The 27,488-nt window shown below is 38.1% G+C and overlaps 4 protein-coding genes across 4 annotated transcripts; 2 read left to right on the top strand and 2 right to left on the bottom strand.

The window, feature by feature from the left end:
* Positions 1-10,836: 10,836 nt before the first annotated feature.
* On the bottom strand, positions 10,837-12,633 carry MELLADRAFT_60741 (uncharacterized protein; the record flags this gene model as incomplete). The annotated part of the gene is made up of 1 exon (XM_007406655.1): positions 10,837-12,633. One exon carries the CDS (start codon positions 12,631-12,633, stop codon positions 10,837-10,839), a length of 1,797 nt encoding a protein of 598 aa, XP_007406717.1.
* A 776-nt stretch (positions 12,634-13,409) lies between these two features.
* MELLADRAFT_103698 (uncharacterized protein) lies at positions 13,410-15,672 on the top strand (the record flags this gene model as incomplete). The annotated part of the gene is made up of 4 exons (XM_007407008.1): positions 13,410-13,485; positions 13,550-14,063; positions 14,181-15,200; positions 15,303-15,672. The coding sequence occupies 4 exons, from the start codon at positions 13,410-13,412 to the stop codon at positions 15,670-15,672; spliced, it is 1,980 nt and encodes a 659-aa protein (XP_007407070.1).
* A 2,403-nt stretch (positions 15,673-18,075) lies between these two features.
* MELLADRAFT_103697 (uncharacterized protein) lies at positions 18,076-19,643 on the bottom strand (the record flags this gene model as incomplete). Its single annotated transcript, XM_007406654.1, has 2 exons — positions 18,076-19,022; positions 19,142-19,643. 2 exons carry the CDS (start codon positions 19,641-19,643, stop codon positions 18,076-18,078), a joined length of 1,449 nt encoding a protein of 482 aa, XP_007406716.1.
* Positions 19,644-21,641: 1,998 nt separating this feature from the next.
* MELLADRAFT_34088 (uncharacterized protein) lies at positions 21,642-23,843 on the top strand (the record flags this gene model as incomplete). The annotated part of the gene is made up of 4 exons (XM_007407009.1): positions 21,642-22,092; positions 22,209-22,862; positions 22,957-23,465; positions 23,535-23,843. 4 exons carry the CDS (start codon positions 21,642-21,644, stop codon positions 23,841-23,843), a joined length of 1,923 nt encoding a protein of 640 aa, XP_007407071.1.
* Between the last annotated feature and the right edge of the window lie 3,645 nt (positions 23,844-27,488).

The raw sequence follows: 27,488 nt of genomic DNA, 5'->3' as shown, positions 1-27,488 counted from the left end.
CTTCATCCCCTCCACCACCAACTTCACCCTCTCCACCACCTAAAGCAACCAATGCGAAGCGAGCTGCTCCTTTCTCACCCAAACCTCGCCCACATCAAAAGAAGACGGACCATCCGAGTAGTGCAGAAGCTTTAATGCTTCTTGCTTCAGTCAGCAAGGATAAGTTGGAGGCTAAGGAGTTAGACCGTAAGGAAGCTATTAGGGTCCGGGATGAACGACAAGCGAAAATCGATAAGATGAACCATGATCGAGATATTCAAATCGAGAGAATGCGAAATGAAAGAAGGGCAGAATCAGAAGCTAACGCACTCGAGCGACTTTGCTTCAATGAAAGTCGAATTCAGGCCAAGGTGGAGAAGTATCCTAATCAAGTGAAGGCAATGGACACCTTTCGATCAGAAGTCAAAGATAATATCACAGACCCACTTGAAAAAATGAAAGCTGCTATTATTTTAAATGTTGATGAAAAGGCTTTTTTCTTCAATCAACTACCTGAGGATATGAGATGGGATTGGCTCAAGAATGAAATCAATGGCAAATAGATTTATCTTGTATCTACATTATCTTGTGATCTAATAACATAAACATCAAATTTTAATTCATCTCCACTGAAATTAAAAACATTTCACTTTTTGAATTTGTATCTAAAATGAAATCTATTTGAATATCATTCCACCCAGATTTCAATTCATCTTCACTGAAATCAAAAACATTTCACTTTGTGAATTTGTATCTAAAATATTCTTTAACTGAAATCAAAAACCTTCTTTGTGAAATTGTATCTGAAATTTTCTTGAGTCTATTTGAATACAAACTAAACTATAGTTTATCTCCATTGTCTTCTAGGATGAGCCATATATTCATCAAACATTGCCTGTGCCATAGTGTCCCGAGCAGCATGTGCCTCATTTTGAATGCCAAGATCTGGTTCTTCATAATTATCATTTGCTCTGGCCTGTGCCCATTCTGAATTTTGAGTATTCTCTTGCTCCCTTTGCAGCCGGTCAAACTCATCATAGAAATAGTCTTCTCCAGCCTCTCGTATTATATTGTGTAAAACTGCACATGCTACCACAAGGGAATATTGAACTTCCAGCTCATACCTAGGCATGAATTTCATAACTTGTGATCTCATTTCATCACACCAAATAGCGCTCAATAACATTCCGTGCTGTAGCATGACGTAAATTGTAAAGCTCTTGAGGAGTGCGTGGAGCACGGTTGCCAATGTGCCATTCTTGAAGATGATATCGTGTGCCTGAGTAGGGAATGAAGACATCTGGGCGATGGGCATAACCAGAATCTCCTAAATAGTATCTTCCTGCAAATACATTTGAATTAGAATTTCAACTCCAACTTTAAAAAGCATTAAGAGAAATTTTCACCTTCAGGTACGATGAAAGCACCGTTCTCACGGGCTTTGGAGATCACAAAGGAGTCATGTGCCCTACCTCCAATTCCAGCGTAAATAAAGAGGAACTTCATGTCAAAAGAACAAGCTGCTAGGACATTTTGTGATAATGTACCATGTCAATTTCGATGTTTAGATCTGTCAGCAAACGTGACCTGAGCTTTGATATGGGTGCCATCAAGAGCTCCGATGCAATGTGAGAACCACGGATTAAGTTTTGGATTGTCGGCTATTTTGTCAGGTATTGGAGCTTCAGGTCCAGGTTGAATGATCACAGTATCAACAAGTCCCTCCAGAGCGTCTTGCACAATGTGGAAATATCGATGGATTGTTTCGGTTGAATGTTGGAATCGTTCCGCAGCGTGTCTCATTTCAAGAGAATGACCAGAGATGAATAAAAATATCATTACTTGCTCAGTGATTGATACATGCTCTGAAGGTTCCAATAAAGGCTCAAGGTAGGTCATAAGATGCTTGAAGGCATGCTTTTCCAGCTTCAAGACCTCAAGGAAGCGGACATTACTCCCTTCAAGGAGTTCCTTCTCGTAAGCATAGCCTTTCAGAGCTGAAGTCCTGCAAGGAACCTTGGCATAGCGCTGCTCGCGCTGCATATCTTCAATTACAACTGCTGCTGCTGCGGCCATGTGGATATCTGATTCGTCGGAAGATGATGATTCGGAAGAGGTACCGTCGCCGTAGTCCACAGGGTCGTCGATCAAATCTTCAATGGAGGATGAGTACTCAATAGATGAACTCATTGAATCCGAGTCATGCGAGTCGGACAGATCGGACATTTTGCAGAATTTTGATTGTGAAAGATGGCGAGTGGTACGTACCAAACGCCATCGAGCAAAATCTCGTTTGAAATGCGGCTTTTGGCGTTTACATCTTTTGAAACGCGATTTCAAAAAATGATAGATTTTACAACTGCAAAATCTATTAATTATTAACGCATTTATAAACGCTGAAATCCATACCAAACAGGGCCTTAGAGAGGGGCATGCCGGATCCGGTACTGCAGGATCCGGTATTACAATTAATGGTAATATGAGTTATGTCAATGTAAGGTTAGATCGGGACGGATCCGGGAAGGTCCGTTTTGATTACAACAGAGAATAATATGAAATATAGAGAAAGGAAAATACAAAGCGGTAAAAAGCAGTGAAAAGAAATTGAGCATATTGAAAAGCGCGTAAAGCGCGTCAGAAGAGAACAAAGGGAAGTACCCAAAATAGGGAATCACAGTACGAAAGTCTTTTTTTCGCTTTTCAAATGAAAGACATCAGAGTTCATTTGAAAAGCGTTTGCTTTGTTCACCATCTAAGGTCAACAAAGCACAGAATGTGATTCGTGATGGTACAAACAACCATCATGTATCATGTCGGATTCTGATTCATCCAGCTCAGACTCTACGGCATCCTCAACCTCATTTAGAAGGAGCAAACTGCTCAAACGAGTGATTCAAGCCGGCAAGGATTACCTAGATACCCTTAAAACAACTTCCAAGATCCCTTGTCGCACGTCAAAACTTCGTGGAAATGAATATACAAAAGAAATTTTAAACGGCTCTGATGTAAGGTTTCGAGAGCTCTGTCGCATGGATAAGCTTGCCTTCAAGGGATTAATCAGAGCCCTCGAAGGCAAGCTTGTTGTCCACCGCAACAGAAGTGTCACGGTGGAAGAGCGAGTCATGATCTTTTTATACATTGTCGGCAACTCAGGATCCAATCGAGTGGCTGGAGAACGTTTCCAACGCTCTGGAGCTACAATCAGCAAGTACTTCAACGAAGTATGCAATGCCATCGCGTCACTGGAATTGATATATATTGTTCAACCACTGGCCAACGAGCTCTGTCCAAAAGAGATACGAACCAATCCCAGAATGACTCCCTATTTTGATAACTGTGTGGGTGCTATTGATGGCACCCACATACCGTGTATCGTTCCGCCAGATCGTCAACCTGCTCACCGTAATCGAAAAGGCGATTTGAGCCAAAACGTACTCGCAGGCTGTTCATTCAACATGCTTTTCACTTTTGTCTACGCTGGCTTGGAAGGTTCTTACGCTGATGCTCGAGTGCTGCATCAAGCACTCGAACAAGACCGGTTCATTGTTCCAGAAGGTAAGCTCAGCTCTTTTAATAAAATCATTGTGTTCGTTCATTGATCTCGCTGTTTGATTACTCCAGGTCACTTCTATGTAGCAGACGCTGGATACGCAAATGTTCCAGGGTTTTTAACTCTGTATCGATCCGTTCGATACCATCTCAAGGAGTGGAAGCAATCAAACCTTGCACCACAGACAGCAAAGGAATTGTACAATCACCGACATTCGGCACTTTGAATCGTCATTGAGCGTTGTAGTATTTAAAGCTCAACAAGAGCTTTACAACACCAAAGAAGGGATAATCTACTACGTGTAATATAGTAGAAGTTGCCTAAAGACTGCCTTCTTCAAAGAAACCAGCACAAGGGCACTTGCTGACCACTTTGTGATAACAGAGAAAAAGATAAAGGCACCAGAGAAATAAAGCAATACTGTTGTTAAGTATTATTCCCAGATTTTAAGCGCAAAAAGTCACACACTATGTTTATTACTAGCAATACTGTTGTAAGTATTATTCCCAATTAGACTTGTAGTCTTTAACACACGTAAATAAATTTCTCCTTGCTTTGAAGGGGCGGATTTAAGTGATCTTAGTACCAATATAGTAAATAAATGATGATTTATAACACTACAACAAAGGTATAAGATGCAGAAAAGGGCGCTACAATCCCAAATTCATCAAGGAGTACTTATATCCAAATGTAACAATCTTTACAACAGTCAACAGCCTCAAAAACCAATCAAATCCGCCTAAATAACCCTAAAAACCATGTAATGACGCAATGTAATGATCTTGTTACTAATGTATGATGTAATTTTCACAGCCAAAAGTGATCAATGACGCAATGATGTAATGTACAGCACTTCTTAAGATGAATACAGGTGATTTTTTCCTTGTAAACTAGCTGAAACCCAATTTTTGAGATTACAAATTTTTTCAGATGTGCTCCAATTTTTGATTACTAAAGTGCATCTTGTAGCCCACGTGTTACTGATCATTTCTGACACCTATAAGACCTATTTCTGATGAGTGATGAGTAAGATATTGAGTTGTGAAGTTAAGGTTTTTGGTGTTACATGTGTCTTGTGACTGTAAATTCGAGATTCACACCAATTTCTTATTTCCCTTATAACTTTTTACATACACCTCCGTTACTAATGATTTAAAGGTTGTACATTATGTAATCCACTCTTCTGCGTTGAATGAGCCATCTACCAACTTATTCTGACGTCATTTGACATATGTAATTAGCTGAAAACCTCCATTTTCGACGATTTTCACAGCTGCTACTCTCTTTTCCTTGCTCATGTAATATGACATCATCTTCTATAACCTTAAAAATCCCGGAAAATCCTCTTGGCAACCTTAAATTCCATCACTACCACCATGACATATGTAAACTACACGCCTAACCCTTGTTTACCAACTTCGAAAAAGTACCTTTCTGCTAATAACTTCTGTTTCCCCTTATCAACCTTGAATATTAAAATTGTTCCTGTATAATAAACTGCTGTTCTTTCATATTCTAACCTTATAAAACCCATAACTTAATTATAAATAAGCTAAAAACCATTTTCCAACTTTTACACCTATATTTTTGAATTTTTCTTATCTTTTCTTTTTCTGTCTTTTTGTAATAACTTTGTAAGTAAACTATGTTGATCTTAATAATATTTTCGAAATAAGATGACATAATAATGATCCAATAAGTATACATAAGCCTCTAAGAGCTTCAATTGATCTGAAAACCTGAATTTCGAATTCTCTGCTATATTGAAGTTTGCTAATAAACTGGTAAAGTAAAGATGATTAATTTTTTGCTTAATGTCATAAATAGATCACCACAGCGTATATTTGGCGTGAACAAGATGCAATTTCCTATACTAGCACCAATGCCATCCTTCCCTTACAAAGTTCAAGTTAAAATCGTAATTGCTTGTTGTGTATTGCATAACATCATTCGAATTGAATCCGGAGAAGACGAATTCTACAAAGAATACGCATTAAAAGAGCGATTGGAAACCAGAATGGCTGCCGATTACGACGACCCCGACTGGTCTGCACCCACCCCTGCGCAGCATACTCAAGCAAATACTATGCGGGATCGTATTGCAGAGGAGATGTTTGAAGATTATATAAATGCTGCTGCTGCTCGCCGACGTGTTTGAATCTCATGGTCATCTTTTAAATACTCCAAATAGCAGTTCCGTTTTTAATACACAAATATTTTGTATCTCATTGTTATCGTTGTAAAACAAAAATTAGCAGTTATGTTTTTAACACTCACATCTAGCAACAGTTCTTGTTTAATATAATGTTCTTCTTATTGCAGCTGTATCATTTAATAAAAGTATCATACATATATTTATATGTTCAAATTGAACCTATTATATATATATATAGTGACTTGTACACATTTTTTGCAATGAGAAGTAAGCTTAATAATGTAGAATGAAGATACAAACAAAAGCACAGAAGATAATATGAAACTCTGATAATTTTTTTGAGGATAAACCTTTGAAGATAAACAATATTACTTGTCCTGATAAAATTGCGATAACCCAGCTTCATTTATCAACCATGCCCATTGAAAATTCTTAGCCATGTGACAGAAGAAAGATGCGGTGTCGTCGTCCTTCAATTTATTTGCTACTTCAATGATATGTTCCGGCTTGAGTTCTTTCTCACATCCACGGTTGAAGATCGCCATTGCCTCTTTTCGTTTTGGGTGTTGTTCTAACTTCATCCTTGCAATCTTGATTCAATCATTTTCACCTTGCTCATCTAAATCAACAGCTCAATCAATTGCTTGGGAGATGAGTTTTGGTCCAGTGGTGCGAGATCGTTTCGTGGTCGAAGTCGATGCGTCTCTGTCAACTGGAACCCTCTTGCGACGGACAAACTTCAACTCAGGAGTTTCCTCCTCCCCCTCTACGAGTTGGCGCTGAGCAGCTTTTAGATGCCTTGCGAATGGGTTATTCTATATCCAAAATCATTAAATACAGTTAGTCCAGCTTTTTTGATTGATTCTGATTTGATTCAATAATGATGTCTTACTTTATTAATTGTTTGAACCGGGGCTTTCCCTTTTTTAGATTTCGGGAGAAGATCCGACTCACTGCTAGCCCCATCATCTTTCTCTCCAACATATTCATCCTTAACAGGTGTTTCCTCGATCTCCATACCGTCGCTGCTTTGATGCGAAGCCATCATCTTGATTGACTCGGATTTGGATGCAATGGAGTCTGTAATGTCGAATGGGAGGATGTCAACTTTAGATACTACTGAGGAAACAGGAAAACAAAATACCATCTTCATCGTCTCCATCTTCATCATCAGCTGCTGGTGATTGTTTCTTCTTTTTGCTCCGAGTTCCTAATCCATCATTACCGTTAGCTCGTAAGTGTTTCGGGGGCATGATCCTCGTGACAGCATTATAAGCCGGAAACCCGTTGTTCTTGATAGGTATGGCATCTTTATTCCCATGCTATAACAAACATCAATGACAATGATTAATTGATTATAAAGAAGATGAAAGGATGAAAGGATGAAAGGGGAAAAAAACAACTTACCACTTTAATCCATTCCTCCCACCAATCTTTATCAGCATGAACGATACCAGTCGTGGTATCGGTCCCAGGAGCTCCGGTCAAGCCTATTATCTTATCAAACGCCCGGTAAGTCCTCTTAAGCTGGGTTGTTGATGTAAAGAAAGTGGGTAGAATCAAATCAGGATCGATTTAGAAGAAAGAAAAAGGATGAGAAGACATAAAATGATGAGATACATACTGTTTGAATATGGTTCTTCAAACGAGTCAATGATTCGTTGGTCTTCCATCGTTTGTTGTAAGCTTCGATAACTTGCTTCCACGCTGCCGACTTGAGTCCGCCATCATTTCCGTTTCCAAGTTCAACTTGATGACAATACTTGTCAATCAACCAAACGGTGCACTTGTGAACCCAATTTCCTCCGCTGACTACAATCTCATCCTCGTCCTCATTCTTATCATCCTCCTTATCTTCAACTCCTTCTTTAATTCGATTCATTTTTTTCTTATCATTTAATTTATTATTATCAATTGATTTCTTCTTATTCTTTGATTGTTTTTCTTTCGGTTTCATTTGTTTGACTTCAGAGGCTGGTTTTGATTTTTTGTTTGATTTCTTCTTGATCAGTTCAACATTTGTTGATGTCAATGGTTGATTGATGGTTCCTTCACAAGTAGCGCTAGTGTCCGAATCGGTGTCTGACATGGTGGAGTTGATTGAATGAGTAAAATTGAATGAGTAAAAGAAAGATATCAAACGTGATTGAGAGGATGAGTGTCGATGAAGGTGAAGAGTGGTGGTGTCGATGAAGGTGATGTGTGATCAAGAGGATGGTGGGGTCGATGGAAGTGGAGAGTGGTGGGGTATGGTTTTGGAGGTGAGGTGATGGGTTTGGATGGGTCTATCACTATCCGTACGGTGAAGAGGGACTTGGTAAAATTGTTGAACAAATCAGAAAGGGCTTTTGGGACAAAAATTGAAAAAAAAATCGGTATTATCGAATTGTAAAAATCAAGGTAAAAATTGCTTTTTATAAGCATTCTGTACATTACAGAATGCTTGTAAATAACAACTCGAACACATTTTACAGAAAGCGATTTCTGTAATGTGTAAAATGCGATTTTTGACCAGAATGCGCTTAAGTGAACGCGCTCTTAGTTGAGTTTTGACTTGCATGTAGAGGGCCTCAAGAGGGCTTTTTGAAAAGCAGTGAGGAACAACAGGGAACAACTTATTGAACCATTCCACTGTCATGAAAGAAAGCACTGCAATTTTATACCGCACGATCCGTGATGGTGTACTTGAATTGGATCTGACTATTGGCAATTTGGCAAGCATTCCTTACCTTCTATGATTGCCACATCCGCTCGTTCACTGACTTCTTATGATACCCTTAACAGACTAGCTGGTCACACGACTCCACGAGCCTTGATCGAATGAGGATCTTGTTCAATCGGTCTCCTCCTGCTAATCGGTCTTGTGAAGTCTGTATGTTGTCTAAAGGCCATTGTCTGCCGTATAAATCATCACTTCCCAAATTTTCTGTTGTTCTTCAATATGCTCATAGTGACTGGCAAAATAGCTGTCTCATTCTTGGGTGGTGCTTCTTACTGTAATCAACTCACTGATACTTGTACCTCTTATAAATACATTTATGCTTTAAGAATTAAATCAGAAACTTTGTCTTGCTTTCTTGAATCCAAAGGTGAGACCTTTCATCGGAAGAAAATCATTTTGCTAGTCAACAACAGAAGTGATGGATATATGTCACCTGAATTTCTTAAATGCCTTGAAGGAAATGGGATGACTATCTATTCCCCTAGGTTATTATTGTGCTTAATTTTGTGCTGTTGCTCTTGTGCTGTTGATTTAAATTCTTACCATTTTCTATTCCATCACTTTTAGCAGGTTTGCTTGCTCACTATTGGTCATTGAGATTATCATCTCTACTAGTCACTAGCTAGTCTATTACCTGTCCTCAGGTTTGCTTGCTCACTTGTATCTGGAACTTCAGGATGGGGAGAAGCAATTAATTGGACAAGGGCGTGTTCAATTATCCACCCATAAAGGTTAAGACACCACTGGGAGGAGCTCTTCTCATTTAGTTCTTGATATTCAAATGTTTAGTTCGCCTGAGATTGGTTCAGAAGACATGGTGAAGTTGATTTTAAAATTGTTGGGCACTGGGCTCATAACCAATCACAAGATGCCTAGAGGTCTGAGGGAATAGACCAGTTAGTAACTAGTAGATATGATAATTTCAATGACTGATGGTGAGCAAGCAAACCTGCTCAAAGTGATGGGATAGAAATTGCTAAAGAAAAAGATAAAGGGTACAAAGTAGTAAGCAGCCTTTATCTTTGTATACCAAAGACATTGTTTCAACATGGTCACAGCAAATGATCTACTTACTAATTGTATGACATCATGATATGAGATTAGTCATGAATAAACAAATGATCAAATTTGAAATTAGATAAGCAAAGAAATTTCAATACATCATACCTTAGTCCCCAATATAGACCAGTCACAATTTCCCAATTTTTTTTAGTAGGTCTTTTGGTGCTCAGCCGCCCCGTAGCTTGGGGACGTGCCATAATCATAGATAATACTGAGTCAAAATTGTGTCACACATCACAAGGACAGTTATGTATGATAGAAAGTGGCTGCAATTGAGTAGAGATCAATGTGTCTATATTTATTAGGGTGTCTATTGTGGAGGCACTTGGAATCAAACTGAGAGGATGAGGCTCAGTAGGCAAGGTGCAGATGCCAAGAAGCCCTAACCCCTAACCCCTGAGGTGTGGTATTGATTAAGTGAAGGACCTTTTTCCTTAATGATACAATGACCAAAGGGAAAAAGGCACCTGTCAAGCTCCATGAAGCTGGGGATGAGCAAAGACTCAAGGTGCTGACACCGGTACTGCAAGATATGGTACCGGAATAATGGTACAACAAAACATTTGGCCAAAGAAGACATGATTAAAGAATTCAAAGAATTCATGACTCATCACACCTAATCATCAAATTCAACCAAGCTCCTCTTGAGCTCAATAAGTTTGCCTAATCATCCACTCACAACAACACACAGGTTTAAGCACACATTTCCATCTGTTCAAATTTTTACCTTTTTTGTTTCTTATACATAGATCTATCTGCAAAAGTTCATTCCAATGACTCAAATTGAAAATCTCAAACAAGCAAAATAACTAGGTAGACAGTAAACTGATGACAACCCTAATGAAAAAGATAGTTTGGTAAAGTACATTCAAAGACACAATCTCAACTCACAGATTGAACTGACATGGTCTAGGATTTGTTTGGATCTTAGGAATCAGTTTATTTCATGGTTCTCAGAACGGTCTATCTCCCAATATATCAAAAGCAGACTCATTCACTTTTATTTGAAGAGCTTCACTTCAGGTACATACTTGGGTTCCTGTTCATTTTGGTAAGAGTGCAACAGAATGATTTTCTTAGGAAACAAAAAAAACAGGAGGTGAGGTCATATGTGTTATCCTACCCAACATCATGAAGTAAAAATGCAACAAAAAGAAATCTTCAGGAGAAAAAAATAATGGATTCCAAAAAAATCCATGAAAGGAAAATTATGAGGAGTTTCATAATCTATTATGTAGATGAGGAGAATATGATTCAAATTGGAACAACATATTGTAAAAACACTTGAACAAGTCACAATTGTGCCTTTTGCCTAATCCTGGTCTGTGAGCTCCTAGGATTTGAAAAGATTTGGTGCTTCATAGCTGTTTATGAAACTTGGTTTTGTAGATTCAAAAATGATTCTATGAGTTTGTGCTTAAGTGTATCTTGTTGATCCATGATACCATGTTCTCTAATCAGTTTGTTGGGAGATGAGTTTTGTGGGTAATACAGTCTAGATATAACTCCAAATGGGATTGGTGAATCACTGTTCAAGTTGAGCATTTCCAAAAACAGCCAATAACTTTCCTTTGAATCATGATCATGTGAAAAATTCTCAGAGAGTCTAAGATGATAGCCTTCACTGAGATCAATATTCTTCCAGTGATCTAGATGATTTTTGATGAATTTCCATGCTTGGTAAACCGTCTTATCCTCATCTTTTGCTGGGACCAAAGATTTAGGATCTTCCATCAGCTTTACAGCTCCAAAGAATGTTGGAATTAGCCTTCTGTATGTAGCTCCAACACATTTGAATACTACTTTCAGTTTATCTTCATGATTCTCCTTATTGTTCTCTTGCCTAGGTAGCACATTTAAAAAGTGTTGATTTATGTTTTCAAGATATTCCTCCACTGGTTGGTGTTGTTCCAAAAGCTCTAGCTCCAGTTGACCTACATGGTGCAACATCCGCTCCAAATGATCAGGGTTTATATCTGAGTTGGATCTTTTGGGCCAATCAAATTGAAGGATGTGCTCTTTTAGCATCTGTTGATGACTTTCAATCTTGTCCATTTGTTTAAAGCCTTGAAGTATCACCTCTGGATTAATTGGAGAATCAATGAAGCCATTGTGTAGTATTAAATACTGGATATGTCTAACAAAGCAAGTTTGAGTTGCAAGAAATCTCTTATTGTAGTATCCTGACTCCCTGTACCATCTCTTCCATAAGTTCCATAGAAACTTGATGTTCAAACCTTGTAATCTCACAGATACCAAATGATGGTAAAGAAATGAAGGTTGAAGATCATTGATATGTTCCAAAGATTTTGACATCTTCCGGGTTGTTTTTGATATGTTTAAATCATCCTGCTCTAACCCATTCCACTCTTCAAAGATAGTTCTGATGAAGACCCATCCATCTTGTAATATTTGCTCCTCCCAGTTGATCACTTCATGGTATTGGTCTTCATGGAGGAGTTTCAGGCAGACAAGAAATGAAGTTGCTACTGCATTGGCCTTTGAGACTGCTCTTCTCACATGTGGGTGTATGATTCTTTTCCTCTTGTATGTAGAATCATAGCCTTTTATCTTGTCAGACATCTTTGCCTCCAAATTGGTGAACCAATCATCTATGGCAGACACTAGTGTTGAGGGGATCAAATCATGTGTTTTTGCCATTTCCTTGATGTTATCTATCAAATTGATGGCTGAAGAATCAATTTTTGAATTTGATGGTCCCCCAATCTCTCTGTTTTTTGAAGAAAATTTAGCTTTTTTAAGAGGTTTGGGAATATGAAGGCTTCCACCATCCACTACTTCCATGTATTGTAAGTTTTCTAAATCTTGTATGTTTGACTGTGGTTCTTTGTTTTTCCTGGAACTGATATATTGCAGTCTTCTCAAATTTCCCTGGGAATTCTCCCCTGTATACCCAAGAGGTCTATGTGCATCTTGTTGATCTTGAAGGGGAGATGTTGGAGGAGAATCTTCTATCTTTATTGGACTGGGAAACTCTTGGAGTGGAGATGTTGGGGGAGAATCTTCAATCTTTATTGGAAGGTGATCAAGTGATGAATTTAAATCTGGGAGGTCTTCAAATGCTAATGTTTGATCTATTTGTTTTAGAAGCAACAAGCACAGAAGCAGATGGAAAACTCCAAGCCATTTAATGGTTGAGATCATGCTGGCTCAAGTGGTAAAGTTTTGAAACCTTTGATATGTGGTATATGAGTGTTTTTATTGAATACAATTCATGTGAGAATGATTGGCTTATAGATGGTGACTGAAACATTCCATCGCAAACCAGGGGCCCGTGTATCTTTCCTCCAAAATCTGTATACATGGGTCAAACAACAGACTGTGCATTCATCTACTTCCAACATACGTAGTGTTGATATGAACGCATATCATAGTTCATGGAATATATTATACCTGCAGACCCAAAGAAGGGCTGCGAGTAAAATCAACTGGACAGTTTCAAGAGATACTGAAAAGGCACAGTTTTGTTTGCAACATCTCATCATGATGCAAACTTCTTGGTTTGTTTTTGCGAGGGATGTCTCCCAAGCTCATCTCTGGTGATCATATTGGTTCCTGATGTGTATTGTCTTTGCTGCAGCAATCCCTTCTTGCAAGATAAAAAACAATCTGTGTTGGATAAGCTGTCATGTACATCCAATTTGTGACAACTTAATTCTTTGGAAAGGCTCGTCATGGTGCAAAACCTGAAACTTGTTCAAAGGAAGTATAAATGAAGAGTCTTACAAAAATCATGAGGCGCTGTGCACGCGCTTGCCGTGCTTCGTATGTTAGAAAGCGCCGCCACGTGCGTGCCATTTTACGTCAAGGCGCTCAGCTGAGAAAGAGGTTGTTGAAGTTTTGAAATTGAAAGTAAAGTCAAGTTTCCTTTCTTTACCATTTACCATTCAAACCGAAGTCATCGTCAAGAACAATAACTAATGCCTGCCACCAGGAGTACTGGACCTCCTAATTCGGCATCACTTCAGCCTATCATCATGGAAGCATTCGAACACTGTGAGTAAACCAAATCAAAAACCCATCTCGAAATGCTGACAGAAGTTAAACTATTTTCATCAAGTTAAACAGAAACATTCGAAACAAAATCAAGATTTGATTCATAAGAATCGATTATTATTAAAAACTATCACTGAATTAGAAAACTTAATCACCGAACTTAGGAATCAAAACATTTCTCTTCGTCTTGAAGTTACCAAGGCACGTCGAAATCCATCAAATTCAACTTCAACTTCACATCCATCATCAAAATCAAATGAACTTCCTAACTCTTCCATTCGACTTGCTATCTCCGATATCCTTTCTCGATGTCAATTTATTCAATCTGCACTTGATTCACCTTCAACATCTCATCACAATCCAACTTTAGCTGAAGGACTCTTTGCTACTGCACTCACTACCTCTCAACAAGCATATCAAGATGATCGACCTCATATTCGGATCCCTAAACCTCACGCTGAACTTATTGCATTACGCGAAAGGAGAAGAAGTGAATTGGCAAGTGACGGAGCAGAGACACGGTTAAGCTTTATAGACGAATGTAGTAGTCAAGATGAGACATCTACTCATGAAACTCGGTATGTGGAAGAGTTTTGTTTCATTACCATTGGCTTGTTTCCATTTCCTTCAAGAACAGAATTTCCAATGGGATACGGAATAGAGAGAAGCTGAGTTAAATGTGATGTTTGTCTTAGTCCAACAGACCTCAAAGCTACTTACGATCTCGAGTCAGCTTCATCATCCAGTTCAGGATCTGATTCTCCTGCTCGAAGGCAGGCTTCCAGACACGCCGGTATCGATAGTAGTTTTATTTCAGAACGTTCACATCGACGACAAAGCATTCTACCCAACATGCAAAACGAACCCCTGGTTCAACCCTCCACTTCAATTCAAGATGAGCAGGACCAGTATTCATCCCTACCGCCTTCCTCTAATCATGTTCCAAATCTCGCCCCGACTCAGCACAAAGTTTCACAACGTCAAATGTTTCGAAAATCAAGGCTGAAAACTATACCCACACGTGATTTGGATTCATCTGATGCTGAGTCTGAAGAGAACAATAAATCTGAATCAGAGAATGATGAAGAAATGAACTCATCACATGAATTAGCTAGAAGTGAAGCAGAACAATCTCCTTCACCTCAACCATCACCTATTCATATTAGAACTGATACGCGTCCGGGCAAGAAACGACGTGCTAATATTTCAATTTCATCGGGATTCGTTCCAGCTATTTCTCCTGAAATCTTTTCACTCACCAGTTCGATCACCAACCAAGAATGTGTTCCAAGTATAGTGAATCTTCCTAATTTAACCTCTGGGTCACAGGAGAGAATAAATCAGAAGTCAAAGTCTATTAAAACAAATAATCGATTACAGGTAGTGTCTGAAACATCGGCATCACGTCGAAGAGATTCAGGGTTGAAGAAAGATTCACAGGCAGATATTGAAGAACGAGAGAGATCAGATGATGATGATGATGAAAATGAGTCATCAAATCCGATACGTAATCCGGATGAAAAATGGCCAAAACAGAAGAAAGTTACCAAAGGGAAGAAACGGGCAAGAGGATCATTGGATGCGGTCAAGGAAGAAACCCTTGTTCCGAGTATGAAGATTGAGGAGAGTACTACTGAGAATGGGTCAGCTGGTGGCTCGAGAGAAGCTAGAAGGGCTCGTAAAGAAGTTAATTATGCATTACCAAGCTTGAATAAGTGAGTAAAGTTTGATTTGATTTGATCAACATGTTTTGTTTAAGATCATCTACATGGATTCAAACGATTTCTTACTGACTCGAATCTTAAACTTATTTACAGGAAAATGAGAAGACCAGAAGATTATGTTTCAACAGTCAAACGCGCATCTCTTACTACACATGGTCTACCAAGAGGTGCATCAAAATCAGGACAACGTAGTAGTTCAGGTGGATCAATACCATCAAGAATCAAATCTCCCACCATTTCATCATCTTTGAATTCTTCTATTGGTAGTAGTAAATCTATTAAAAGTAATAAAAAGTTGGATGAACTTGAATCTAATCATCAAGAAGAAATCGATTTGAATAAGAAAAAGAACGTTTTACAAAACGTTGAGGAGAATTTGTTTTCAAGTAATTCAAATCGTACTAGTACTAGTAGTAGTCATAATCGTTCACAAAACTTAAGAAGACATAGTGGTCTTACATAAATTCAATTCTGGAGTTTAGATTTTTTTCTTGTATTTCTTTTCTTTCTTTTTTGGTTTAAATGAACTTAATTTCAGTACATCGTTGAGAAAGTTATTTTCAAATTCTTAATAAAAAGAACAGTCTTCTTTTTTCACGTCTTTTTATGTATGTTGTTATCAGTAGCTTTTTAAAGTGATTTAATTTCCAAAAGACAGTTGGATTTTAAAAAATTCAATAATTACATATATATTCAACTTTTAATTGCTTCATCATCGTCAGTTGATCATCATCATGACTCCTTTTTTTTGTTAAGTTTGTTTTGTTATGTAAAGAATCTCAATTAATTAGATTTTTTTGAAGGTGATGATTATTTTGATTGTTCTTTTTTCTTTGTGAAATTTAGAATGTCAAAAAAATAAAGTTTGTAGCAAAAAACCCAAACCATGTGCCAGCGGCCAGCCCACACTTCACGTGCTGTGCAGGTGTGACAGCGGCTGTCTTGTCTCTCTTCTGCCATAATGTGTCTTACGCCGGCGTTTGGCTCTCTGCGCTCCTGAGATGGCTGTTGAATATCTTTCCAATATTCATGCCTACCCATTTCCACGATCCTCGCCACCCAACTCTTGCATCGACTCCCCTGCCTGTGTCTGACCCACAACACATGGCTCCCGGAGTCAGTAATTGGAGGATTGACTTGGTTAATGCCTCACGTGTTTTGCAAATCTTACTATGCACTGGCATAAAAACTCGTCTTTCTTTGATGCATAATCAATAGTGGAGATTTGAGGAATTTGGTGTGATCTGGCATTCCAAGCGCATATGATCAATTGTATATTTGTGAACGAGAATGAATTGCAAAAAAAATCAAAAATGAATTGTTTATTTGTAAATATATACTTTTTTGAAAAAGCTGAAAAGATAGAAATAAAAGAAGGATCCCGGTATCCCCACCACCCCCCCTTGGTAGCCCCACCACCCCCTCCCTTTCACAGCTAGTGAAAGCCTTACTTACCAGTGACACAAGCTGTGACAGTATTGTCTAGCCGCACTGAAAGGTCTCTGGATTTTGTTTTCTCAAGTTTGCTCGGTATAAATAGCACTTAGAACAATTTTAAAGCACACACCAGCTAATCAACCTTCCCAAAAGCATTTAGCTTCTACTGGTTCACTACCTCCTCATGAATCAAAAAATTTGATACCAACTTCTAGAGAATTTGATGCGACTACTAGTTTGGGTTACTAATTTCCTTGGTCTTGGATTGGTAGTGCATATGAAGATTTTTAAGATTTGCATCATGCTGTGGGTCTTCAAATGTATCACTTGAGTTCGGCCTCTTACTTCAGTAGGATTCTTTTAACTTTGTTTACAACTCTCAGTCCTTTGTCTCTGATAGCTCTTTTTAGCTGGCACAGTTGATGACACTCTAAAAAAAATCGATCGTTATGGTACATTGATTTTGAATTGGTCTGACTCACTGATCTTCAATCTTGGTTTTCAATCGGTCGTCTTTTTCAATTGGTCGGAGTAATATTGATTCAAGTCATCCAGTTATTCATATTCAATACTTGATTCTAATTGAATGATGGAACCGCTGAGCCAAGAGGATCTTTTGTGAGCAAACTTGAGAAAACAAAATCCAGAGACCCTTCAGTGCGACTGGACATTACTGTCACAGCTTGTGTCACTGGTAAGTAAGGCTTTCACTAGCTGTGAAAGGGAGGGGGTGGTGGGGCTACCAAGGGGGGGTGGTGGGGATACCGGGATCCTAAAAGAAAAGGAGATAAATAGAAAATCAAAGGAATTACATATGTATATGTTATATAGATCACTATTACTACTACTACTATCCTTTGTGTGGTAGAGTTCAAGTTTACAAATTCTTTTTTAAAGAAAGAAGTTACAAATTTAAAAACTGAAAAAAAAGGAAAAAGAAGTCAATTTTAAATTATATATTTTTTTTTGGTCTTTAAAACATTTTACGGTATTGGGTACAGAGAGTTTTGAAAAGAAAAGTAGCACGTTACAAAAAAAAGGAAGAAAAGGAAGAAAGCGAACAATAAGATTGAATGAGTGTGTCATTGTAATTTTAAGTTGGAAAAGATTACTCGCTCTACGAGAGAAGAAAGCAATAGAAAACGGTATTTCGAAAAAAGGAGAAGAAAAGATTCTAAAAGAGTGATTATGGAAAGAAACCAACATTTATCAATAAAAAACAACAATATTCAATTTCTTTCTAGGGAATAAAAAAACTCTCAATGATATAAGAGATACCATGAGCGTCTACATAAAGGGATCAAGTTTAGAGGGTTTGCATAGGGAATAAAAAGGCATAGCATATATATGAGGAATTAAAGAGGTGTGATATCAATGTATCATGAGTCATTTTGATCTTGTGCACGTGAAGGCGTGTTGAGAGATTGGATTAAGGAGTTGATATATTAAGGTATTGACTTTTTCGTTTTGACGACCAATCTTCTTTTTTGCGTTGACAGTAAGAAGTGAGGGAAGGAACAAGAGGTAAGCTCAAGAAACGATTTTTAGGTGTAGGAGGTGAGCATGGAACTGGTTCTTGATGATCAAAAGTAGCAATCGGTTCGAGAAAATGAACTCTTTTTGGTTGCTTGTAGATCGGAGTAGCTGATGTGATACTTGTTCCAGGACTAAGAGTTAGATTATAAGAATCAGTTCTACAATCTAGAGTTTCTAATCGGTTGATTTGATTTGATTCTTCTTGTTGATTAAATTGGATCTCATGAACTCTTTTCTTGTCATATTCTAAAACTTCAATAAAATTACTTGCATACATTCCACATTCGCTTGCAATACTTGTGGGTAAAGTACCATTTAATGAACTTATACTTAATTTTAGTTTTAGAATCGGTTGACTTGTTTTCTTGATAATCGAGATTACATTTAATTTTTGATTAAATTCAGTAAGATGATGATAACCTCCAATCATACCTGATCTTCTTTTTCGATAATAACTTGCTTTCTCTTTGGTTGTAGTTGTCATTGGTTTTGAACGATTGGTATCCATCACTTCTATAGTTTTTAAATCTAATCTAGACTTAACTCTTTTAATTTGTCTTTTGTTATTGGATTGTCTGAATGAGTTTGTTGAGTTTGTCTTCGAGACAGTTTTAGGAAATGTGAATGGGAATGGTTGTAAATTCGTAGATTGATCATCATCATGATCATAAAATAATAAGTTTTGGTTTTGATAAAAGTTTTCAATCTTGACGGCCTTTTGGATTGGAAGTTCATCGTCTGCTAAAGTACTTAAACTTTGATCTTCTAAACTTTCAATCGAACTTTTTCTAAGATTATCTGATTGAAATTTTTCTGGGTAGTTTAATAAACTTGAATCAACTGAAATCAAACATACCAAGCCAAAAAGAAATGATTAACAAAGTAAACATTATAAACCTGGATGCAAATTGTAGGGTATAGCGAATATTGCAAAAGAAAAACATGAAATAAATGCTCACCAGTACACAGAGTTGAATCAGAAAGGGTTTCTTGAGGTTTGATCTTTTTGATATAAATCGATTTATAATGACTATCGAAATCGAATTCGCTATCAGTTTCTAACCTTGCATCCACTGATGCTAATTCCTCATTTTCATCATCATCAGCATCATCATCAATCAATTTCTCAAACTCTTTCTCGTGATCCCATTGTTGATAAATATGTCGAAGTGTCGAACGTGTATCCTTAGACAAGACTGAGGTGTTTGACCTTAAACTATCAGCTTTGGTCAAAGGCTTTGAACCGATTGAGTTGGATTGATTTGGAGGTGATATGGGTTGACATGTCATATTTGAGATGATCGGATGAGAAGAAGAGACAAGAAATTCTGGTGATACTTCAAACAGATCACTATCACCGTTCCCATCAGAACTTATAACACAACTCGACTTCTCTTTTCGTTTTGTACGTCCACGAATCAAAGAAGATAATCCTTTGTATGAAGTAAGGAAATTGAGCATGATGATAAGAAAGAAATCTGAAGATCGAATCACAGAAAGCAGATGATCGAGAGAGGCGAGAAAAATAAAATTCAAGATCCAAAAACTCAAACTCAAAATTGATTAGAGAAGTGGAACTCAGGGTTGTTGTAGAGAAGAGAAACTTGGATTGAGAAGGTTCTTAGAATTTCAATTCGTTAAAAGGGCTTTGTAAAAGTTTGTGAAATTGAAAAAAAAAGAAACTAAAGAAAACTAAAAGGATATGCAAGTCTAGTCATCAATCAAACAAAGTGTGTGTTTAACTTGACTTGTGTGTAATTTTGCTGCTGACGAACGATGTAGTATGAAAGATTTGAAAGAATTTTCCTGTAGAACTTATGTTAAGAATTTTTAAAGTGTACAACCAAAAAAAAAAGCTTGAGAAGAGTTGATTCGATCATGTGGAAAATGGAAAATTTGTATAGGAAACTAGTATGTATGCAAGTTTTGGTAGTGACCCAAGGAAAATCCACGGGAAGCTGAACCATTCAACTATTTACAAATAAAGTAGATAATCTAAACAAAAAACAGTCTCAGATCTAGTACAGTCATTTAAGAAAAGCTTGCCCCAAATTCCCCGCCAATTCGCTCGAGTTTTGCGGGCGATTTAGGGCAAGCTTTTCTTAAATGACTGTAGTAGGTACCGGTTGTAGGGGACAGACTGATGAGTTATGGATTTTGGGATTTCGATAGGCTCGGAAGAGAGGTATGAAGACTTCATTTGAACGGTTTAAAGTCGATGATGGTGAACAAAAAGGAGATATCGTCGAACACACAAATCGGGAATCTTCAAGTCCCCTTGAAATTCAAACAACCCTGATGGTTCGGCTCACTCAATCTGTTGTCGAGCGCTTTTTCTCACCTGGTGTAGGTATGTAAATATCATTGTCATAGTTGGAATCTTCGCCAAACTAGAGATACGACAGATAGGATGGTTGAATTGAGAAGAACTGCTCAAGTTTCCTTGATGCAAGTCAAGTGTATGTTATTGTAAGTTGGTAACCCAACTGATGCATTCTTCGCAATTCTGCAGACCAAGAAATGACTCAGACTATGATAATGTGGTATGATACATATGATATATAGCAGTTAATTTTAGCTCAACATGTAGAGTTTCTATCCATTGGGTATCTTCCAACAAGATGACTAGATTCATCATTCGTTCAGTGGGATGGGAAATTTAGTCTATCAAACAAAATGTCACCCAAATATGTGAGGAAATATTGACTCCTATCGCGTATCCGGACCATAGATACCATGCGAGTCCGACTGTTAAAGAGTGCTTAAGTCTCAAACCTTTAACGAACAACGATTCACTCCTGATAGTTTCCTCGCTGTTGTTAACAAAGGACGAAGATGTTACACTTATGATAGACTCACTTTTACATCGGCATGAGGAGTGCCGCTATCTGAGTTTCAAATCTGAGGTTGACCACATGAGTTTCAGAGGCATATAGGGTACAACACTTTTGTAAGGCTCGATGATAATTGTATGCATCAATCAGATTTAGCCCTTGGGCCAAACGGTATTATGGTTGAGGTGAATCCTTGAAGCTCCTCAATTATTCGTAGGCGAGAGAGCTATGCCTCTGGCTCTGCACTTTGTATATCACGCTTAATTCTGATAAGATGAGATGCAAAGTTGTTCAATCTACAGGAAGGAAGAAGAGAATCGTAGCGCATCGTAGCGGCCCATGGGCGCAACCCTGGATGCGACGCATTGGGTACCCACGCGCCCTACGCGCACGTGCCCGCATCTGAGACAGCACAATGCAGGGGATGCGCGCTGCTACCCGTATGGTTTACCGAGAGATATGTATGGGTTTCAAGAGGTTATCAGTACATGTAACCACGACTCAGCCTGTGACAGAGAAAGAAATCGATGGAATCAGATTGAGAGGGTTTGCCAAAAAGTTGAATGAGCTCATCCATACTCATACTCGATACTCTAAGCAACTTTTACCTAGATCACCTTTGAGAATGTCCGAACCTTCAACCAAACCATCTCAGTCCAACTCAAAAACCAACCATCAAATCTCATTCGATCAACTCAATCCACCTCTCAACCCACTCATTCTCTCTTCACTCGCTTCCTTATCACTCTCACATCCAACTCAAGTACAACGAGATTTCATTCCACTTGCCTTATCAGGAAAAGATATCTTAGCAGGATCAAGAACAGGTTCAGGAAAAACTTTAGCATATGCTATTCCGATTATCCAAAACATACTTGATTTAAGAGCCAAGAAACGATTAAATCCAATTGAAATCATTAATTTTAATTTAAATGCTATTATCTTGGTACCCACTCGAGAACTTAGTGAACAAGTTTCGGTTACATTTAGATCACTTTGTAATGGGATGGGATCAGAAGCTATTATTGAAGTTTTAAATTTATCTGCACCTGATGCATCAGGATCTAAAAAAAGAAGTCATAAAACTCAACGGTAAGACTTCATAAGCCTCGGTTAGGCTTCTCTAATAGGTTTTCCTCTTCAACATCAGTATCAATAACTGATGAAGATGTTTGTATGATCTTTAGTTTAGATTCTGGAAGCTCACCTGACGTCTTGGTATCTACCCCAGCAAAACTTTTGAGTAAACTTCGAAGCGGATCATTAAATCTATCGAATCTTTCATTCTTAGTCTTGGATGAAGCAGATCTAATCCTTTCATACGGACATTCATCTGATGATATCAAATCGATTCTTTCAGGCTCGGGTAATGCAGATGGAATCACATGGCGATTTCCAAACTTTTATCAAAGTTTTTTAATGTCAGCTACCATGACAGAAGAAGTAGCACAATTAAAGAATTTAGTTTTAAGAGATCCAGAGATCTTGATGGTAAAAGAAACGGAATCTGAATTAAAGAATTTAACTCAATTTTCAATTGGAATTACGAATGAACAAGATAAATTTTTATTGGTTTATGTGATCTTTAGATTAAGATTAATTAAAGGAAAAGGTTTAATTTTTGTTAATTCGACTGATAAATCTTATCAACTTAAATTGTTTTTAGAAAAGTTTGGGATTAGAAGTGGGGTTTTGAATTCAGAGTTACCGTTTAATTCTAGATATCATGCTGTTCAAGAATTCAATCGAGGTGTATTTAATTATCTTATTGCAACTGATGAGAGTGGTGATAGTCGTGATGATGAAGATGAACAAGCAGATCAAAGCGTGGAAGAAGCTTCATCTCGTAAGAATTTGGTTCTCTTCAACAGTTTTCTACTGCTTATTGATACTAACCAATTCCGACACGATCTGCAATACAGTCATTCCTACTCAACCAGTCCAAGAATCTAAGCCTGATGCAGAAGTGGAAACAACAGTCTCTGAGAAATCATCTAAAAAGAGAAAACGAAAGGAGTCTGCTAAAGACCGATTCGCTGACCGATCACAAGACTATGGTGTTTCCCGTGGTGTAGACTTTGTAGATGTAGGATGTGTGATTAATTTTGATATACCACCTTCTGCTCGATGTTATACACATCGGATTGGTCGTACTGCAAGAGCTGGAAGAACAGGAATCTCGCTTTCTTTTGTTCGATCAACTGCCAGTACTTCTACCCAGAAGAATGTAGATCAACAGGTTACCAAGGATTTGAACACTTGGCAAAGGATAGAAGAACAACAACGTCAAAGAGGTTCTGAGATTAGAGAATATAAGTTTGATATGACTCAAGTTGAAGGATTTAGGTATCGGATGCAAGACGGATTACGTTCGGTTACTAAAGCTGCAATTCGAGAAGCAAGAATTAAAGAAATTAAGAATGAAGTGATGAACTCGGAAAAGTTAAAGGTAAGTTTTCTCATCAGAAACAAATACGAAGCATCCCATCTGATCTTGAAATGGTTTCTCTCTCTCTAGTCTCATTTTGAAGCCAACCCAAACGATCTAGCATTCCTCAAACACGACAAACCATTACATCCGACTCGAATCCAACCACATATGAAACATGTACCATCCTATCTTGTTCCTAAGATCGCACCAGTAGCTATCAATCAAACAGAAGGAGATACAAGAACGATTTGTAGACCTGAAACATCAGTGGTTAAAACTTCTGGTGCTCGATATCATAAAGAAGGTCGAAAATCTAATCGAGGAGGTAGAGGAGGTAAAAGTAGTAGGGGAGGTGGACGTAAAAAAGATCCATTGAAAAGCTTTAGCTTGAAATGAGATTTACTATTAGAATGGATTTGCTAATTTACTCGGCTATGATCATTTAAGATTAAGGGTCTTTGGATCTTTTGGTTTTTCCATTATCTCTCTTTGTTGATTGACTTCAAATTTTGTTTAAGAAACATTATAATCTGTTGAGATATCATTCAACAGTCTTTATTTAACGTCACTGACTGATTTGAACCAAGAGATCTAGCCAGTCAAAGCCTTATAAGGTCTTTTAACACGGGGCTTATCATGGCTTGTGTGCTCGAGTATATTTGGTAAGGGGTTGTGATGATATTGGAATGCTCTGGTTATAATTTAGATCATCAATTGATCAGTTTTAAAGATATGTTGATTATGGAAACAAACAACAGGCCCTGGTATAATGTTCTGATTTGAAGGCAAGACCATCTCGAAATAAAAAGAATAATATGAGTCAAGCTTTTAAGCTTTGGGATGTCCATGCTTGAACCTGAGGTTGTACTGCCTCCTGATCAGCTAAAGAAACTTAAAATCATCACCACCACAATGATAATTATTCCAGATCAATAAGTAGATAGGTTTAATCAGAAGAAGAAGCTTAAATCAATTCATATCTCCTTGGGATCATCCATGGCATGGGTCATGGGTTTTTTCACCAGTAGGTCAACATTTGGGCCTGGGTTTGGGCTAGGTACTTAAGCTTGTAGGGTAGCAGTCAAGCTATATATTGGTCCCGGGTATTATGTATGCTTCTGTAGTGCAGGGACATAAGCTCAACTGGAAGTAGTTGACATGTTGAGCACCTAACCACTAAGTTGGTTCACCAATGGGTAATCACTACTTGACCCTTATACATTTGTTTTCTCCAATCCAAACCAGACCAAAAAAAATCATAAAATGCCTGACAAGTGGGCCTGGTGCCAGCCATTGTCAAGTGTAGCACAGAGTAAACTTTACCTACTGTAGAGGGTTCCAAGTTGTCATTTTTAATGTTGTTGAGCATTGCCACTGGTAATACTCTTGTGGTTCCTCATTAACAGTTGAAGACTTTAAAAGGACATTGACTTGCCTTTTCAATAAAGAGGGTATTGTGATAATGTGATGATTCTTCTTTAGATGAAAGTTATGATAAATAAGAAATTACATTTCAAAATCATACCACTATGTATCTGGTTGATTCACAGTGATTTATTAGGGGGTTTCAAGTCAGAAATTTTTTGTGAAACTTTTTAAAAAACGGACAAGTTTTTTAATATTTTTTTTTCTGCAAATATACGGTCAACACCATTTGGGACACCTAAAAAGGTGTCCTGATTTTTTTAAATTTACGGTATATTTTGCAACATCGGACAACTTGTTGGACTGTAAAATACCGTAAATTTATTGACTTGAAACCCCCTATTGTTTGTAAACAGAGTGGATTTCACAAACTCAACTAAGTCCTATTGTGCCAGGGTTTATACATAGCATCAACACTCAAATCTCACCGTAACGCGCTGGATTACGGTGTATTTGTAAGTACGCTGCGGTAGACCGTAGTCAATGACTACCGCGACACGGCGTTATGAGGCCGTCACCGTAGTGAACTTCTCACTATGGTACGATGAAACTGTACCGTACCACATCGCAATGACAATTTGAGGGACAGATTTTGGCTCATCAAGGTAGAATGATGATAAAATTAAATTTGTAACCTTGTAAATTCATATCAATATGGATTGAACCATTCATGAGCAAGGTAAAACAAAAAAGAAACAATCAGATTGAAACAAAACATATCAATAGTAAACAAAAAAAAAGTCAACAAGAGAGGAAAAGCATGGAGGCAAGTAGAAGAAGAGGAATCAGCACTTTTTATTATTCTTCTTCTTGTTCTCTTGTTCCTCATATTCTTTGAGATACTTCACCGCATCCTCAAATTTATCTTTAGGGACTATTCCAGACTTGATCCATTCTCGGCATCCCACCTTACGAGTAATTGTATTGGGTAAAATCGATCCTTGGCCAGGTGCAGCAACGTCTGCAGCTAAAGAGAATGACCGCTCCACGCAGCAAGTGGTTACAGATATGGAAAGGTAGTCCCTTGCAATCGATGCCAGTACCGGGAAGGACGTTTGGTGCTTCTGAAGAGTGTCCAAATCCGATATTAGTATTGAAACAAAAATGATAAAATGACGTGGATAAAAGATGAGAGTTACCCTCCACCAGTCCAAAGGTTTCTCATCGGGCAATATGCCAAACTTGCCAGCTATGTAGTCAGTAAGTTCATTATTGGATGAAGGTTGAATGTTATCGGATGCAGCGGCAAACATGTCAAACTCGTCTGTTGCAGTAGGTGCATTTGATGGTTGAGGTGCAGGTGGATTGGGTTTGTTCATTTGCCTTTCTAACATTCTTACCTCAAAGACTTCATTGATAGAATCGTTGGCTTGATTACTTGCATGCGGATAGAAGTCTGGAAAAAAATTTAATCTTTGTCAAGGATTGAGAACAGTAGCAATGACTATGATAGAGGTACCCAAAGCCTCCTCCTGGTATTTCTTCAACCACGATAAAATAGTATCAATAGCACCGATGATACTGGGATAGATTGTAAGCTCTTTCAGGCTTTCGAGCTTCTTCTTGATTTGTAGGTACTTGGCAAGTACCTTGCATCCCAAGGAAAAGTCGCCCTGCATGTGAAAAGTAGCATCTTCAAATACCTGCAATTTATTTGTCAAAACGAAGATGCTTGTCATATTGTACATATGTTGTTCAAACTCACCTCTAGCACCGGATTCAAAGCCTCCACCGCCTCCCACTCTTTGTCATATAAAGATAGACCACGGTAATACTTATTTGTTTTTCGATCTTGCGAGGTCATAGCATTGAGTATCTATCCAAAAGCAAGAATTTCACATCAGTAATATTAAATTTTGAAACAGTTTTATGCTGAGATACGTACGTCTTTTCCTTCACAAGCCCTGCGCCGCCTGTCCGCTTTGACATTCCACCTCACGCCGTAACCAACAGTGAGAACCTTTAAACCTTGAGCTTTTGCTGTAGAAGCAAAATAATTTCGTCTCGATGAGCTTGAACAAGTCATTTGAATGAGCTTGTCAACCTGGAATCAAATACCAGACTGGTAATTAGTACAAATTAATTTGTTTGACACTTTAAATCAGAATCTACTTACCTTATGAACACTGCGAGCAACAATGTCGGCTGTTTGAGATTGAATGACAACATCTGAAGGGTCTTTGGACACTTCTGAATCATCCGGGAGATTTGGTACTAGATTGCCTTGCTCCTCGTCTGAGTCTTCGGAATCATCAGCCTCAAACTCTTCATCGTTAAGCCAAATCATTGGGATCAGAACCACTAGTCCAGGCGATGTTGTAGGTTTGGTATGACCCACACTGATATCCAGGGTCTTCAGGCCGTGGCTTACCATTAATGCTAACTTATGACAGAAGCACTTTACGTGGTTCTGTTTGGGTTACCAGTGGACAGGTGACTCGCTTTCTTGGAATAGCTGTGCCATTTCACAAGCCATGGGGCCGTTGGATGACCCAGAATCTGTTGTCTGGCCAATCATCTGAAGAAATCAATTTTCAGTTTCTACAGTAGCAAAACAATATCAAAATTAATGAACTGACCTTCTTATGCAAACCATGGCGTATAAGGTTTCAAGCA

The sequence above is a fragment of the Melampsora larici-populina genome (genome assembly GCF_000204055.1).
Source record: "Melampsora larici-populina 98AG31 unplaced genomic scaffold MELLAscaffold_7, whole genome shotgun sequence".
Classification (NCBI taxonomy): Eukaryota; Fungi; Basidiomycota; class Pucciniomycetes; order Pucciniales; family Melampsoraceae; genus Melampsora; species Melampsora laricis-populina.
Note: the sequence above shows the minus strand (reverse complement) of the source record. Positions and strands in the feature narration are given on the sequence as shown.